The 18,786-nt window shown below is 32.8% G+C and overlaps 1 protein-coding gene across 1 annotated transcript in view; it reads left to right on the top strand.

Moving 5' to 3' along the window:
- Positions 1-18,786, top strand: part of Smp_034860 (putative nuclear receptor) — a gene marked incomplete at both ends in the record, with an annotated part of 32,047 nt that overhangs the window by 10,074 nt on the left and 3,187 nt on the right. Inside the window, 6 exons of the mRNA XM_018793412.1 lie at positions 1,971-2,118; positions 6,198-6,304; positions 8,195-8,342; positions 10,124-12,399; positions 15,409-16,381; positions 17,208-17,579. Coding sequence (XP_018647927.1) covers positions 1,971-2,118; positions 6,198-6,304; positions 8,195-8,342; positions 10,124-12,399; positions 15,409-16,381; positions 17,208-17,579 — 4,024 coding nt within the window. The remainder of the gene's footprint in view (positions 1-1,970; positions 2,119-6,197; positions 6,305-8,194; positions 8,343-10,123; positions 12,400-15,408; positions 16,382-17,207; positions 17,580-18,786) is intronic.

The following is an 18,786-nucleotide window of genomic DNA, read 5'->3' as shown; positions in this document are numbered from 1 at the left end:
AGATGGGAACTGAAAAAGCTAATTTTTATAAAATAAATCGTTCTTTTTACTTTCTTTGCAGTGAACTTAATTTATCCCCTTCAATGAATTTTATGCATATGTTTTGAGTGGGCATCAGAAAACAGTTGTAATCGTTAGTCGATCTAAGCTAAAACACCACTGAAAACCTTAAAGAGCTGGACGGCCACTTCGTCCTAGTATGGGACCCTTCAGCAGCGCGCATCCACGATCCCGCACGCGGGACTCGAACCTAGGACCATCGGCCTCGCGGGCGAACGCTTAACCTACAGATCACTGAGCCAGCATCCAATGGTGTTAATGTCTAATTTCAATCTTTACAATTCCTCATACTGATTTTTCTAGGTAATTTAAGAACAATCACCATGTGTCTGTATTCACAATGCGTCATATGTGTGAATTCTCATGTCTAAACAGGTATATTTGGGTTACGAATGTCCCTGATATGTTTCAACTACATGTAATCTACCACCTGTTTTCATTTTTGATTGTTTTAAATCCTACCTTTCATCTTACATTATCGCGTCATTGTTATGTCTGCAGTCTATTGTACTTTATGTTTTGTTTTTACTTCTGGTGCACATATCTCTTTATTCATGTCATCATCAGCACATCATTTACGTGCTGTTTGCCCTTGCGAGTTAGTGTTTGCTTAATTCTAATTGGATGCGATGAATCACAACACTATTTTTTGTCCGTTACAAGGTTGGAGAATTGGAAATTTGATTGGTTGATTTTATTGGTAATTATGGTTATCGTCTCACAAATCTTTTTCCCTTTGACTAACACGAGGGTCTTTACATATAGCAGTATCTTTAAATTTCGTCCACAAATATGATATATGCAGACAGATTTTAAAAAATAAAATCATTTTTTTTACAGGGGGAATGTATGAAAAGTAGCAAAATTATTGTTACAAACGAATATCTAACTTGTTTCTATATTTACAACACAAAATGAATAGTTTTTTGCAAGAATCATTTCCATCGCATATGTGCTTTAGTAACAGTTTTTATATCAGTTTAGTTAGCTATATTAATAGATTATAATAAGACCAGTGAAAAGCTTTCCATGTGTTATTTAAGCATATCATGTAGTTTGTAGACTTGATCACTATTGCATTTTAACTGATAAACTAAGTTTTTATATCTATGGGTAATTCGTCTGTAGATCATATGGTCCTGAAGTAATTAATCCGAATGATTGTAGTTATATGTTGGTTGGGGTCCGAAATACTCAGCTTTTGTAATGGGGACAAAACAGTTGGATACATAAGTCATTAAAATCTCCACCTCAGTGGTTTGGAATTATGGTGCTCATCATGAAATTTGTTTCTTTATTCTCTTAGTGTTTTTAGTGTAAACTTAAGAACTGTCATTAAGATATCCACATTTTACGCCTATCTCATATCTCATTAAGAGCATTAACCGATTAATGTTCGACTACCACTAAAAATCTGGAAGTAGTAGGCTGCTGTTTTGTCATAGTATGGGACGCCTGAGCGGTGTACATCCGCGTGCGGTGTCATGACATATGTCCATGAAGTCATTGATTGTTGAACTTAACCACGTTAGTAAATGTATACTACCTGGTTGATGTCTGCGGAATTATCGTACCCAATGATTAGACTTTGGGTGACTTGACACTCAGTTGCACGGTCACATTCACCTCTTGCCTTCCGTGTATTCCTAATTTTCTTAATTATCTTGAGAAATGTTTTTATTCCAAGAATCCGTATTCACTTCTCAATGCCTAGTGTTTTCTAACACTAATACTGTTTATGCGTTTACTACTCCGGGATCTTACTGTGCTGATTTGGTGTGACAACTTGGACCGATGCCCATATAAGTCAAGTTCTTTGTTGCGTATGACTGTATGATATAGATATATATATATATATATCGATTATCCTTCGAATCAATTTTTTCCCAAATTTTGTTTCTTGATCACAGAAATTTTTTATTCGTAGTTCAAAAGGAGAGAATTTCACAAAATATACATGTACCAAGTCGAATACATGTGAAATCAATAAAGATACACGTACACATTGTCAGCGATGTCGTTATCAAAAGTGTATACGATTAGGCATGGTATTACCGGGTAAGTAAATTTATATTTTTAGATAAATATTTATATTACTATTTCCAAAAATAAATTACTACTTTATTTGATCGTTACACACTATTCATTGTTATAATGATCTACTATTTGGATTGTTTGTGATCAATTTTCTTAATAAGATTTATAGGTAATCACATAAAATATGCACTCCTTCCTTACATTTGCTTCAGAATTCTCCTTATGTCGACCTGTATTTTCGTTTTGTTTTACAGTAATGTAATGTTATGTAAGTTATGAGAAACAGTCTTTTTAACAAAAATGGGAGAGGTGGAAAATGTGATTCTAGAAACATACATTATACCAAGCGATAAAAAGTCATTTTATTACCTAAAATCTGAGTATAGCTGATAATTTTCAGTCATATTCCACAATTATGTATGTCTAGTAGTGAAGACGGACGTTTGATAGAAAGTAATATTTAATTAGATTTAAACCTTTATTTCTTTATCTTTTCTCCCTTGTATCTAATAATATCACACTGCTTTAGTGAAGAGTAATTCACATTTTAAAATAAAGATACCTAGTCACAAATCGATTTTGCCACATACTACGAATAAAAATGGAATGGAATCTAATGACTACTAGTATGGTTACTTATAAGTTATCCCAAAGCGGACGATTAAACACTCTTAATGATTGCCTTATGACCATCAGTAAAATCTAGGACGTGCGTTTTGTCCTACATATGATTTATCAGCTAAATATAACCTCATTGTTGTATTGAGTTTCATAGTTGAAATCATGAGTCAATTGAAGCTAGACCACCATGGAAAACCTGGAAGCACTGGACGGCCGTTTCGTCCTATTATGGGACTTCTCAGCAGTGCGCATCCACGATCCCGCCTCACGAGATTCCAACCCAGGACCTACCAGTCCCGCGCCAGAGCACTTAACCGATAGACCACTGAGCCAGCATCCAACGGTGATTTTGACACAGAGACTAAAAATGAATACCTATCAATTCAAACTCCACTGAGTTGTTCAATCCTACACAACATTTATTCATAAAGGTTTGTGAAATCCCGTTGTTAATATTCAAGATTGAATTTATCCCAACAACTAGAATGAAATTTCTCAGTTGACAGGAGATTCTCGAAAACGTTAAACTTTGATAAGGTTCTGATTTTCTTCTATATATAAATAAATATATATTCAACTAGGTATGTAAATTTAATTAACCGGATACATATCATGTTACTATTCACCGCATATTTTAATTAATTTATAGTAATGATAATAAAGTCATTAATCATTTAACTATTAAACGTGCTTATTTATCAATAAAACTAAATCCTAAATAATAACGGTTCTATTAGTTTCAACTTAATACTTTCTTCCCCTCTCTCTCTTTCTCTTTTTTACACCAACCAAAATACCCAAAGATGTAAATGAATATTTAAAAAGAAAAAAAGAGAATTATTACAACGATACACCTGATGGTCGTGTTTACTTAGACTATATAGAAATCATAGAGATCATACACCATAATAGTAATTATTTGCAAAAACAGAAAGTGTACAAATCTCGTTGAACGTGATCTTCTAGAATGATATTAAGTCACTTCAACTTTTCACATATCTAAACACATATACATGAAAACAAGCAAATAATAGTTCGAAGATTAAAGAATGATCACCTATTGTCAAGTATATTTACATATTAAAAAAAAGAAAGATTGTCACATTATATTGATTCCTTTTTTTTTAGATTGGTCTCTATAGATTTGTCGGGTCGGCTTTTTTTAAGGAAATAAAAAACACTGCATGGGAATTTACTTCTCCATTTTTTTGTTATGATAATTATTATCAGAAGGGATTTTGGTGGAGATTTCAGTATTGGTGGTCTAGCTTCAATTGACTCATGCTTTCAGCTATGAAAATTATAATTATTGTTGATAGATCATGAAAATTTCTCAGATAAACAATTAAAGTTAATATTGAATGTGCATATATTGTGGTACAAATTTGATCATACGTTTATTATTTTATAGATTAAATTACCTGAAATAATAATCATCATGGGCTTTCAAGTGATTGGTTTTAAGGTGAACTAACTGGAGTGTGAAATAGTAGTCACCATGATCAACTAGTTGAGTCCATCAACTAGAGAATGAAATAGTCATTCATTGATGATGACATTTAATGAAGATTGTGCTGAATTTCAAATTGACTGATTTCGCTAAACTTGGACCATAGGATACTAACTGAATGAATTATTAATAGGGGTTTCATGTCCTCAACTCAATTTCATGTAAGGTCGTATGTGTGTACATTACCGTCTATTGATCTCAAATGAGGATAGAACACTTGTCTAGTACTCCAAACATAGATAGGCTCCAGGCTTTTGTCATAGGTGTCTTCAATATATCGCTCGCATTTTGTGGAACGATTGGATGAGCAATGCTGAAGTTAGGTATAGGGTACCAGGCATATATGGCAAAACTTTCGAAGAGATTGTAACTCTTCATCTAGTGAGGTGGTTAGGACAAAGTTACTCATCCCTAACAACCAGCTGTTTCAACGGGCAATGTTAACTGTTTTAGGATTAATTAGGAGGAAAGCTTTTTTTTGGGGGGGGAAACCAAAATGTAGGAATAGTCTCTGAAGACATTTGCTATTGGATATAGTCGTGTAAGCAGATGCCGACTATGTTTTTGGGATCCAAGCGATCAGTGATTGGAGACTTTGGGTGACATGTCCCATACCGATTAGATTGACGCAGATTCACTGGTTCTTTATCTTTCTCTGCATCACGATGTCGAGTATTCTTTCGTAAATATCTTCTATCTTTGTCTTTTCAAACCGTATCCTCATTGCTTATTCGTTCGCATTGCCATTACCATTGTATGACTTCGATTACTTTATTTATACTGTTAGTATCATCTCGACGTACAAACATATTATGGCAATTAAGGCCAACTCAGATATGTTCCGACATCGACATTAATTATGACTGATTGATCAATATTTCTCAGATTTCAGTTGCTCTATTTAGGCTGATCCACCCGTCAAGATTTTCTAAAGCACGCCTCATCATTCATGAAAATATAATAAAATATAATGAATTGTACTATCAGAAAGATTACTAGTACTTAAAATATCGCTTCTCTATGTAATTTCAATACCTGGAATTCATTTTATTATGATTATAAAAAGTCATTTATTCAGAAAGTCTTATATAGTTTACACATAACATTTTAAGACACAGTTTATCTATAGAACATTACTGACATGATCATCTCTTTATCAATCTGAACAGTTTTATTGTATGCTTATTACTTAAAACAAAAAGTTTTGTTATGGAAACATTCAATTCAATTGACCATCAGAATATTCTGGATTTATATCACGGATTGTTTACACTTTCACTATTGAATCTCTTATTGCAGATGATACATGACTTGAAGATCAATCACTGTGATACAAGTACATTTATTCATTAATAGTATTACTATTAAAGTAGAGAAGTTTATGGAGTTTGTTGAATTTCATATTTTAAATCTCAGGCTGATATTAGTTAAACTATGAAGTTCGACAATCTGCACATGCCCACCTTATAGTAGTAATAACCGTTTACTCCCTAATGAATAATTTCGATTAGTAGTTCTCGAAGTTTTAAAATGAAGCCATGACCAATGGAATTTATAAAAGCCCAGGTGTCAGGCAATTACTTACTACTACTGGTATTGAAAAATTCTAAAGCGAGGTTATGGATTAACTGAAATTTGACATGTAAACCGTTGGATGCTGGCTCCTTGGTCTGAAGGTTTAGGGCTTGACTCGAGTTCTTGAAGTCCTTAGTTCGTTCCCAGTGGGGTTGTGGATGAGTATCATTGACTAATCCTATACTATGACTAGACAGCTGTCTATTGCTTCCTGGTTTTCATTGGTCGTTTAACTAAGATCAGTTCGTGCTGTAAAACATGAAATATTATTATGATTACTATTAATTCCTTTCCATTCATGACAATATATTGTGTTTATAACTGACTAATCAAATGACGTCTATCAAAATTAGTCTAATCAATTTGTTTTGTCTTTTTTTCCATTAATCAATAGGAGCTGCAGTGTTTCCAGTTACTGATATATCAGAAATACCATGCCGTGTTTGTGGAGCCAAATCATCTGGATTCCATTTTGGTGCAATAACATGTGAGGGATGTAAGGTAAATGACCAAAAAAATATCTGAATCGATTAATCGGGCTAATTTTTCTAAAGAAAATTTCACGGTCATATACACATTTTCAGCGGTAAAAATTCTCACTATTAAAAAAAGCACATTTATCTCTGATGTCAACCATATTTCTACACTTCAGATGAATTAAACAACACAGATTTCTAGGCATTCAGTGCCCCTTCCAGCCATAAGAATAGTTCTACATCGAAGCACGGCACAATTACCGGGACGGAATAGCTGTTTTTGCACTGCTTACGCAGAACCAATACATAACACTTACATTTGAATTTTTTAATTTTTGGGCAGACTCATTTTTTTACCATTCTTTTGAACCCTCAATAGTTATGCAATGACTCCATGTAGCATTCGTAATCGCTTGCGGGTAAAGGTAGAGTGGTTGATTAGGACAATCTCCACCACCTACATTGCCGCTCACGTTAGTACATGGGATGGTTGCCATGGTCCAGGAGTCACGACGAGGACATGTGAGTCGGATTTCGCCTCCTAGGCATTCAATAATTCCTTCACTTCCGTATACTTCTTGAGGGAATTTCTGAAAAGTATAATACAATCTGATAAATTTTAATCAGAAATAATTTTCTACTAAAAGAGAACTACTTATATTTATTTAAAACTTAATATTAAATAGTTGATTATTTTATTTGTTTTACTAAATGCATATGTTTTAAATCAGCCTAATAGAGGTAACAGTAATTTGACTCCACAACATTTGACTCTCTTAAGAAAAAAACCCAAATACACAACATAAACAGAATGGAATAAATTATTTTTATATACAAATTTACAGATAAACAAAAGTATATAAAAGACAATTAAGAATCCATTAATAAAGAATTGGTTTGTTTGATTATTCCATTTTATTGATTTCATGCATCAATTCAATTCATCCACCATTTGATTTCATAACATTAGGTGTCTGTTGTAAAATGTTTTTTTCTTTTTTAAATGAAGCTTTTATTGAAATGTCCTTCACAAATCTGATGACGGCCATTTGTAGAAAAGAATTTTTCAGAGAATTAAAAATATAGGGATAAGGAACATTGGAAGAGAGAGAGAGGGGGCGCTGGATATTATCTGATTTCATAAGAAAAGTTTCTAAGTTCATATAGGATATGCTATTAAAGAGAATCTACTGAATCGCTTAGACTGGTAACTGTTATGTCTAAACGGAAACCTAAATCCAGGGATTGGATTTAATGATATCTAACCACCTTATATCAGGTTTAGTATTGCTAGTTAAAGTATCAGAATTATTCATAATTTTTCCAAGTAGTTCTTTATCTCCTGATTTTTGAATAATCTCTTGAATGTATCATATAAATAAGTTGACAATATGTAGCCAAATTATTTCACTAGGCGATCGTAAGTTTCTGTTTGAATTAGGAAAACGTTCTACCTAACTTTCATTGCGATGATGAGTAAGATTATTTTACCAAGTGTCTATAAAGTGACTAGTAATAGGTTAATCTAGGAAAAGAGGGTATCAGTTAATTAAAAATTGTGACGCAAATACGCTTAAAATGTTTATTGATTAGGAAAACTGTTATAGAAAAGCATGAGATACGGACTGATTCCGAGATCAGAGAGTCTAGATTTCACAGAGAGCATTTCGAGAGTAAAAATATTTACCTTCATGTTAACAGAGAATCGTTTGTAAGTCAGAAAAAGAGTCAACTTCTACTTTTTACACCAACACCATAATCACAATGGTGAAATGCAGTTTTGCTTATTGCTTAGTGTGTACTACTTCACTATCAAATTCATTAACCTGTAGCTTTAAAACCATTTACAGACCATTCCAAATTGATTAATTAGTTTATTTTTATTATTTGTCTTTTAAAACAAACTTTCTTTAAGGGTTTCTTTCGACGAACGATTAATGAACGAGAAAGTCAACGCTACACTTGCAGAAATGGAGGTAATTGTGCTGTTACCGGTGCTACAAGAAATAATTGTAAAAGTTGTCGATATCGTAGATGTTTAGCTGTTGGCATGTCAAAACATGGTAAGTGCACACACGCCATTCTGATTATTCACTTATATTCTTAATAGTAATACTGTAGCGAACAAGAACACAAGTGAGGACAATCGAATGGATTTAGGCAAAAAATTACAGAATATCTCAGTAAAATATGAGAACCATATAGAAATAGTTAATTTGCAAACTATCAATCGATTGTTTCAATCTTGACCGTTCCTTCTGCAAATATCAGTCCGTCGTCTCCGACTATTACTGTTCATGCATATTCATACCAATTGCGTTTCGTTCCCTTTCTTTCGTTATCGATCTTCTACTGAAATATTTTCAATGCCCGACCATCGTTATATACTACTTATGTGGATATAAGTAACCCACACCAAAATACAGTTACATTTAGATGTTAACCATAGATGAGTAGTATTGTGGTATGTGCTACGGACGTCGACTGATATAGGTAGCATGTATCACCAATCGAAAGTGAAATACCTGGCGGAAGAGGGTTGAGCAAATCTAAGAGAAGAGAACTACAACAGACGATGATTGGTATGGAAACTAAGGGACACAACAAAGTCTGAGACAATTGATGGATATTTTGCATATGAAGTATTTACTTTATGGTTCTCAGATTTTACTAAGAAATTCTGTAATGTTATGGTAAAATACATCTGGTTGTCTCCTTTATATGAAAGTAAAATGAGATATGTCAGTTGATACAACGATGTTTAAATAGATGATATTTTTATTTATCTCATGAAGTTGACTTGAAATGTAAAAGAAAATTCCAAACGATATCAACTATCAGATACAAATGTTTATGATATTCGTAAAGTAATGTGACTTTAAAAATTTCAACGGTATTTATAATTTGATAAGTTCCTAAATGATAAGTAATTTGATTGCAGGTAGCAGAGATAAATTACGGGAAATTGTTTTGAACCGTAAATAGTTTTGTCTGCAATGAGTATATTGAATTGATCATTCCGTTTATACGGCTATAAACATGATTTATGGAATGATTTCCATTATTTAGATGATTGTAATGTCTTGAGTTTGCTTAATCTCTGTATATGGTTACTTATTTTGTTTGGCATTCAATCTTCACTGTGGATTTATATTAGGTGGAGAACATTGTATGTGTGTTTTCACGTGTGTATCTCTACAAATAGTATTAATTGATTGAAAACCAGTGATGCAGTGAGATAGTCATTGTGATGATCTAGTTATTAATGCATTGACATAGAAATCCAGTGAACTTTCATCGTATAATTTCCTGTTCATTGTGGTATTTTAACCTAAAATAAGAATCGACCACCACATTTGCTGTTAAACTGTATTGAAGTAATCGGGATAATATAGCTCTCAGTAACACTACCTACTTGTTGGGAGTAGAAGACTGGGTCTAAGAAGCATGTAATAAGTTCTTGTGAAGTGGAATCGCATCATAACTTCTGTTCAATCCACAAGTGACTTCATAGAAAGATTCTTGTCCAGCATCTAACATAGCCATTAACGATGAACGAACGGTAAACTGTCGTATCTTCCTAGTTAGACTCGTCAACTGTAAGGACCCATGACCACACAGGATTGTATTCAAAATCTTCAGATCTTTAGGCAAGTGTAATTTTCGTAGACTAATGATTCTAAATTCAATGGCTTACACTTATAACTTTTAATGATGTGACTCTATCAGCCAATGTTTGCCCACAATGAAAATCAAATTCAACAATCCTCCATAACCACTTAGCATTCGTTTAGTTAATTTCAACATAATTATTTATTTTATAATTTCATATAAATTTGTCCAGGCAGTCGTATCGGTCGTCAACCTAATGCTATTAAACATCGTTGTGCCGTTGAAATTGAACAAATTCGATCAGCAGTATCCAATTCAACTGTACATTTTAAACAACATTCGAAATCCAATTGTTCAGTAATTTCAAATTACCACTCATCATATAATTTATTATCACCGATAAATAATTCATTACATAAGCCGAATGATTCAATAAATCAAGATCATTATGAATATAAAATTAATGATAATGATAATAACAATAATAATATTAGTAAAGAGGGAATGATTTCAAATCAGAAGGATTGTTTAAACCAATCCATTGTCAAAACTACAAATTTGACACATTTGATTACAACACCTTATCAACAGTTGACGACTACAGAATCAAATATCAATGTAAAACTTACAGAACAAGATAAAGAAATACATGAATTAAGTGATAATGATAATAATCTACGAATACCGTCAAAAGTAGATTTTACATCATTATATCAACACTGTACACCTTCAGTACATGTCCGAAAAATGTACCATCAGGATTCTAATGAAATACAATTCTGTGAAAATAATTGTTTATCTAGTCAGGATGATGAATTCTTCATTAATCCCACATCACAACTATCCTCAACTTCAACTAATTCTGAAGCAATGATTTTAGTTGCAACAGGAACATCGTCACCGCCACCACCACCGTCAATGACTACTATTATCACGACAACAAAATCAATGTCAGAAAATGTAAATTTTTTAAATAAACAAAAAGAATTTAATGAATTAATGAATACTGATTATTCGTCAATTGGTTTAATGAATTTATCTAGAGCAGCACAATTCTATAGTCAACATGAAAAAGATTTTCAAATGCAATACGATATAAATAATTTCGAATCAAATTCTGATTTATGCAAAAATAAATGTAATATTGTTAAAACAAGAAGATATAACCAAATATATTTAAATAGTACTGTTAATAATGATACTACTACTGCTACTACTACTACTACTGATACCATTGAGAGTAGTACTAATAATCAGTATAAAAAATCAAGAAAAGGAGACAAAAATAAGGAATATTTACATTATGAAAATTTACAGTTAAAAAAAGAATCTAACCAATGGGATGATAACGTGTTAAGAACAAAAATAATTGGCAACGAGCCACAGTTGTCTATGTCAAATTGGAACATTACACAAGGAGAAGATATAAATCGGAATAATTTACAGCAATTCAACTCAATGGTTAGGAGGGTAGATTCAAAAGAAATTCTACCAACATTTGAGGCAAATGTCAATATAATGAATGAAAACTATTGTATTCTTGATAATAATAGTAATGATAATAATAATAGTAGCAATGATGAATTTAATGAAATTCATAATTCGAAACATATGAAAATCGATGAAATCATGAACACATCATCATCACCAATAAGAAATGATCGAACTCCTCGTTACTCTTCTCAATTACCTTCATCCCCATTATCATCATTATCATTGTGTAGTTCATTAACAAATGCAACATTATATTCATCATTAAAATCAAATTGTTGTTTAAATTCAATGGAATCATATAATTTAAATTCAACTCATCATTCAATTAGGATTGATCAACAACAATCGAATGATTCATTTGAATTAACTGAACAAGATGATAATAAATTAATACTTCATCATTCAAATCATAATGATTGTAATAAATTTTCTAATTCAACAATCATAACTCAATATAATGATGTACAGAATGAAAATTATTTAACTAATATTTATGAAGAATGCCAAGATCTATGTTCATTGCCTACCATTGAACAACTGAATACTTCTCCTACTGCTATCATTGATAGTAATACTGATAGCAATAATATTTACAGTAGTGATAGTACAGCAGTTCATAGTAAACGATGTTTATTTAAAAATCTACATTCATTTACTTCATCAGGTAGTCAATCTTATTCACTTTCAAAATCTTTTTTAAATCGATATCATACATTGGTTTCGGTTAAACCAAAATTATGCAATCAAACAAATCATCAAGAAAACAATTGTCATAATTCAAAACTATTATCTCAACTTAATCTAGATAAATATCAACAGATGAATAATACTGATAGTATTTTAGAAAATCTCAATACATCTAGGCTACATAAAGTCATTAAAAATGATTCAATGAACAATTATTCCTGTAATGATGATTCAATTAAACAAGAGAATGTTATAGTGAATGAAAACCAAGCTATAACATCTAATATGTCGTCTGAATGGACAGATAATGTAAACCTACGAAGGAAGGTAATTTTTTGAGTGGTTTAACTAAGTAATAAATAATAATTAAAAGTTACGTTTTTCTGTTTTTTTTTGTTATGGCTAACAATATGGTATTACTGACTTATGCCTGTTACCCCTCATGGAGGAGCATAGGACACCCACCAACATTCTCCATAGAATTCTTTCCTGGATAATCCTTTCCACTTGTCTTCAGTTGCTACTCATCTTTTTGAAGTCTGCTTCCGATTTCTGCCGCAATGATGATGCTGTCCAGGTACGTGAAAATTTCCACCTCTTCCAGAGATTCTCCATGAAGCGTGATTGGTTCGGTGTTTTTTGTTATTTATTCGAGGATCTTGCTTTCTCCGTTGTGTATGTTAAGGCCTACTGATGCAGGGACTGCCGTTACACTGGTTGTCTTGACCTGCATTTGTTGGTGAGTATGGGATAAAAGAGCTAGGTGATGTGCGAAGCCCAAATCGTTTATTTCCATCCAAGCTATGCATTGTATTCCGTGCTTCCTGTCAGATGTGCGGGTCTTCATAATCTAGTCAACCACCAGAAGAAAGAGAAAGGGTGAGAGTAAGCAGCCTTATCTGACTCCGGTCCTAACTTGGAATGCATCTGTCATCTGGCCTTCATGTACGACTTTGTAGTGTAGTCCGTCGTATGGATTCCGTATGATGACGATTTCCTCAGGTACTCCATAATCCCGAAGAAAGTTTTATGAGATCCTCCTATAAACACTGTCAGATGCATTCTCATAGTCAAGGAAATTGATGTAAAGTGACGAGTTCCAATCAATTGATTGTTCAACGATGATCAATAGTGTCGAAATTCGGTCTGTGCATGACCGATCCTTACGGAATCTGGTTTGTTGATCTCGAAGCTGAACGTCTACTGAATCTCACTCATTTCAACAACACTCCATTGAAGACGTTTCCTGGTACCGGTAGTAGTGTGATGCCTCTGTAGGTCTCACATTTGCTCAGACCTCATTTCTTTAGTATCTAGATGAGGTGTCCTTCTTTTACAGTTCGTCAGTGGCACTTGTTCTTCCTCCCAAATATCCCTGAGTAGAACGTGAAGCATACTTACAGTTACTTCTATGTCTGACTTCAAAGCTTCAGTTGGCATATTGTCAGGTCCTGCTGCTTCCCCACCCTTGATTTGTCTAATGGCCATCCTGATTTAGACCGTTTGTGGAGTGGCATCTATACGAAGGTCTGTGTGCTTTCCAAATCGTGTATTTGCATCCAACTTGTCGATTGTATTCCGTGTTTCCCCTTAGATGTAAAGATCTTCATAATCCAAAAGAAAGAGAAAGGGTGAGAGTAGGCAGTCTTTTGGTTTACCATATTGCCTTACCAGTTTCTTCGTTGTGTCATAGTTGTCTCATATTTTCTTGTCTTGCAGATTCTCCGCTGTTGTTGATAGATCTTTCATGTATTTCTGCTTGTCAGCTCTAATGTTCCTCTTCACTTGCTTGTTTGCTTCTGTTTATTCAACTTGTGCCTCGACTTTCTCTATTCTTGTTCGGCTGTTGTTAATTGCTGTCTCCTTTCTTGAATCTTGTCCACAGTTTCAATGGAGATCCATTCCTTATGATGATGGTTGTTGTGGCACACCACTTCCTGACACGTTGAAGTTAGTGATTCTTTGATCCTTTTCCAATTGTCCTCCATAGTAGTTTCTTCTTCTTTGAGTAGATCTTGTAAGGTCTGCGACCTGTTTTTGAGAGCTATTTTGATTTGGTTGAGTCTGTCAGTATATCGGAGGAAGGCTGAGTTGAACCTTTGTAGTGCTGTTTCCCCAGTTGTTTAGTGCTTCTTTAGCTTCAGTTTCATCTTGACAACTACCAGGTCATGGTTTGAAGCCATATCGGTTTCTCTCTTTGTTTTAATCTCTTCCATAGATCTTCTTAGTGTTTTGTTGATACAAATATGACCTATCTGGTTGTCCGTAGTGCGATCTGAAAAGCCTCATGTAGCTATGTGTATGCGTTTGTGGGAGAATATTGTGCTACCTATAAACATTTTGTTGAATGCACATAAATGTACAGATATGTCACCATTCTCGCTTCTTTCTCCCACTCAGTTCATGTTGTCCCATGATCTGTTCATACCCGGTGTAGCCTATTCCGACCTTGGGGGTTCATGTCTCCCATCAGGATGGAGAGGTCGTTTCTTGAGCAATATGGTATGGGTGATCTTATAGAGGGTAACCTTTGAAGAAAGCTTAATTGAGGACAAAAGTATCAGTGACATTCTTGTCATTCTCATCAGTCTTGATCGTGACTCCTCACTTGATATTTTGTGGTTAGGTTAACTGAGTTGCGCTGAGTTAATCAAAGTTACTTGACCTAAGGTGCTTGTGCTTCAATATTTTATTATAATGAAGTGATTATATATTGACAGGTTCATCTGAACCAGTTAAAGTAGGGGCATAACATTCTAGTAAATTTGCCGGTGATAATGTTTCTTCATCGATAGACTGGATTTCACTAGCCTACAAAAGCTTAGTTTTACAGTGTATATGTGAAATGTCTTAGAATACTTTTATACTGAAATATAAACATTTGTAAGTCAGTCTCAAATTTTTCTATTAGCTACCTACAATCATTTGATAACGAGATTTATCTATTAAAATTTATCCAAAGTTTGACTAATACTACTGACTACACTTTATCTAAGATCGTATGACAAATAGGTAATACTGTAGTGAATAAGAACACGGGTGGGGACAATCGAATGCACTTAAGCACAAATTACAGACTATCTCACTAAATTCTGATAACCATACAATGAACAGTTAATTTGCAAAATAACAATCAATTGTCTTAATCTTAACTGTTCCTTCCGCAAATATCAGTCCGTCTTCTCTGATTTCATTGTTCATGCATTTTCATACCGATTGCGCTTCATTCCTGTTCTTTCCTTCTGCCAAAATACATTCTATGTCTGACCATCGCCATATACTACTTATGTGGATATAGGTAGCCCACAACACAATACCACTTAATTTTACCTATAGCCTCATACTGCATTATTTTTTGTTTTTCAGCGGATCCATATACCTAAAAATTCAAAACTATACCCAACTTATAATAAAACAATATTCAATGATTCAATGGAATCATTAATAACACCATCAACATATCAATTAAATATATCACAAGATAAAACTGATTTTCCAATATATTCAAATAAAAAAGATGATGAATACACATATGAATTAGGTGATAATGATGAAAGAAATCAAATAAAACATAGACAAACTAGTGGTAGTAGTAGTAGTCTATTAGAATCACCAATTATAATTATTGATAATCAATTGTCTACTTATGAAGATGATCCAATGAACAATAGATCAATTAGTCCTAATCGAAAGCAACCTGATCATCATCATCAACAACAACAACAACCTCGTTTATTAAATTTATTAGAGAAAATTGATTTAGATAAAGAATTAATGGTGGAACAGTTAAAATCAGCTAATATTACTACTCATTCAAGTTTCAATAAATGTATAGAAGAAATTTCAAGTATTGATTCAATTAAATCTCATTATTCTTATAATACATCGAATAATATGTTTGGAATGGTTTGTAATAATGAATATGAATCAGTTTATAGTGATGATAATAATATCAATGATGATACCATCATTAATACATCTGTAAATAATAATTTAACACTTGCAAAAATGTCATCATCACAGTTCATTCCAATAGCAAATGATATATTGAACACATCAAATTATTTGGATTTTTATATGACCAATAAATATACTGATGGTAATTCAGATGAACATCGTGAATCAATTTTACATTCAGAACGAAGTATATCTGATCTTCATAATTCACCAGTGGACTTGCTGTCGTCTAATATTACAAATGAATGCAATGAAACAGTACATGTAATAAAGTTAAATAATCAGTCTACTGCAAACGATGAACTTCTTCAAAATATTAGGAATGCTACTTCTCAGTTACTTCACTGTCATTGTAAAGTAAGTTCAAAATGAAGAATAATATAATTTCAGAGTGACAGAAAGTATAGAAAGAAAGTCATTGAAGAAGACTTAAGGGTATTCCAGCGAAAGGATAAACAAATTTTATTCCTTCTCTGGAATACCCTTGTCTTTTTACCCCAGAATATTTGTCTAATAAAAATATACTATTTAATAAAATATAAGTAGTATAAACCATGCGAACTATTAAGAAGTTCAAACACGCATTCATCATGTTCGTTTAAATGCACAGAATAAAAGTACGAAAGATAGTAGTTAGTACATGAACACATGCAAACAGATATTGATGTGAAAAAAACATCGATGATTCCAAAAAGTGAGTCGGTTAGTTAAAAATAGGTAAAATATGCCGAAATTTCAGCAGATTTATATTCTTTCGACAAAAGACAGTTTACTCGTTGAGTCCAAACATTTCGAGGGAAAAATCAAACAACAAAAGATTATAACAAGTAATTGTTTATTCAAGTTATTCATTGACGTCAAAAACCACTGAATATAATGGGTCATCTGTTCTGTCATATACTGTGAGTGATAAATACTTAAATTCACTGCTTTTCACATTACAAATTTGGGAGATCCACTAACGAACATGTAACTATTGTTTGTTGAGACAGTTTAATTAGGAAGTAGATTTTCGTCATGAACTGATATCGGTTGGAGAATGAACCACCGAAAACATACATTCAATGACTATTTTCAATGGTTGTCTTATTTAAGTTAGATTTTTAAACCATATTACCGTAAGAAATAACACGAATATTTTCTTTTATTCAAGTTACCTGAAAACCTACACTTCCTAGATGAAACTAAACAAAATCCAGAAATTTTTTGGCATCATTTAATGAAATATTTTGAAAGTCACATTTATGAAATCATCCAATTTGCCCAATCTATTCCTAATTTTCAAGAACTTTCCGAGTTTGATATGAAAATTCTGATCCAACAAAGTATCTATCCAATTATTTTGATTCAATTATCTCAAGATTTTAATAATAATAAAACAAAGGAATATTATTATTTCAATATTCAAAGTCAAACAAGCTTGATAAATCAATTCTCAGTGTGTAAAATCTTATTTGAACAAATTAATTTGACAAATAAATTATTGAAATCATTAGATTTAAATGAGACAGAAATTGGTTTATTATGCTGCGTTGAATTATTTCATACAGGTTAGTTGACGATGAGATTGTGGATTAGTTATCATTGTTTCTTAAGTTGTGTTGATCGTGAATTTATCTTATTCGGGGTACCAATGAAAACCATGGGATCCTGGACAGCTGTTTGTTCCTAGTATGGGATTTTTCAACAGTACATACTCAGGTTTTCACCAGGAATATAACACAAAATTCTCAGGTTTTATGGGAAACGTCTAACGTTTAGGACTACTCTATCAATGTCCAATCATACAATTCTAACTATGATCAGTCTGTGATGCAGTTAGATAATAATCTATTTGTGATGACTATTTCATTGTCAATACATCTTAACTCCACTGGTGACTTGTCAATAAAGCTTCAGGAACATCTTAACGTAGGTCACTTAGTAATACAAAATTTGGAAAAAAGGTTATTTAGTGCTCCTTGATCTTAATGGTACCCTAGTTGAGGTAAGTCTTCAACGACTACAACCTAGAAATTAAAATAATTTTCACAAAACCCCTTCAACTTAATCTAGTGACTATTGAATATTTGCATTAATCGACTATTTGGTAATAGTTACTAACATGTTTATTAAGTTCCTGAGTAATGGTCAAATTCTATCGATCAAATCGAAATATCAGGGTTTTAGGTTAAGTGACTTGAGATTGAGGTGCACTTTAATGACGTTGAACGGTCAGAGGCAATCAATATTAAGTTTTGGGCTTGGGTTTTCCCATTTATGAGCTAATACTCCACACCTTGGATTATCTCTAATCTTAAGCAAATTGATACACTCCATATGACTCAAACACCCAGGGTTACAAACAGAGATATTATCACTGAGGTATTCAGACAGCAACTGACCTTATGTTGTAGGACTGTAAGGTTTGTACAGATTGATCACTTGATAGTAATCGTCATAAGTCCAACTGTAATTACCTAACCTACATGAAACATTCTTCCAAATTTTAATAAGAGATAATTTTGCTTCCCGATTAATCAAACTGAAATAAGCAGAATGGGATTCGAACTTGACCAAACATGTTGAAGACATCAGTCATTAAGACATTGCTCTAAAAAAGCAGGAAATGTTAAGTATCATGTAGAATAAGACAAATACTACATAAATATAATTATTTAATCATTCTTAACTTTCCATTCACTGTCCCATTTAATTAAAACTATCAATCCCAACCTTGGTATTGATGCTTATGGTATATGTGAGTATCAGAAGTCA

This window comes from Schistosoma mansoni, chromosome 1, assembly GCF_000237925.1.
Source record: "Schistosoma mansoni strain Puerto Rico chromosome 1, complete genome".
NCBI lineage: Eukaryota > Metazoa > Platyhelminthes > Trematoda > Strigeidida > Schistosomatidae > Schistosoma > Schistosoma mansoni.
This window is presented reverse-complemented; position numbering and strand designations above follow the sequence as displayed.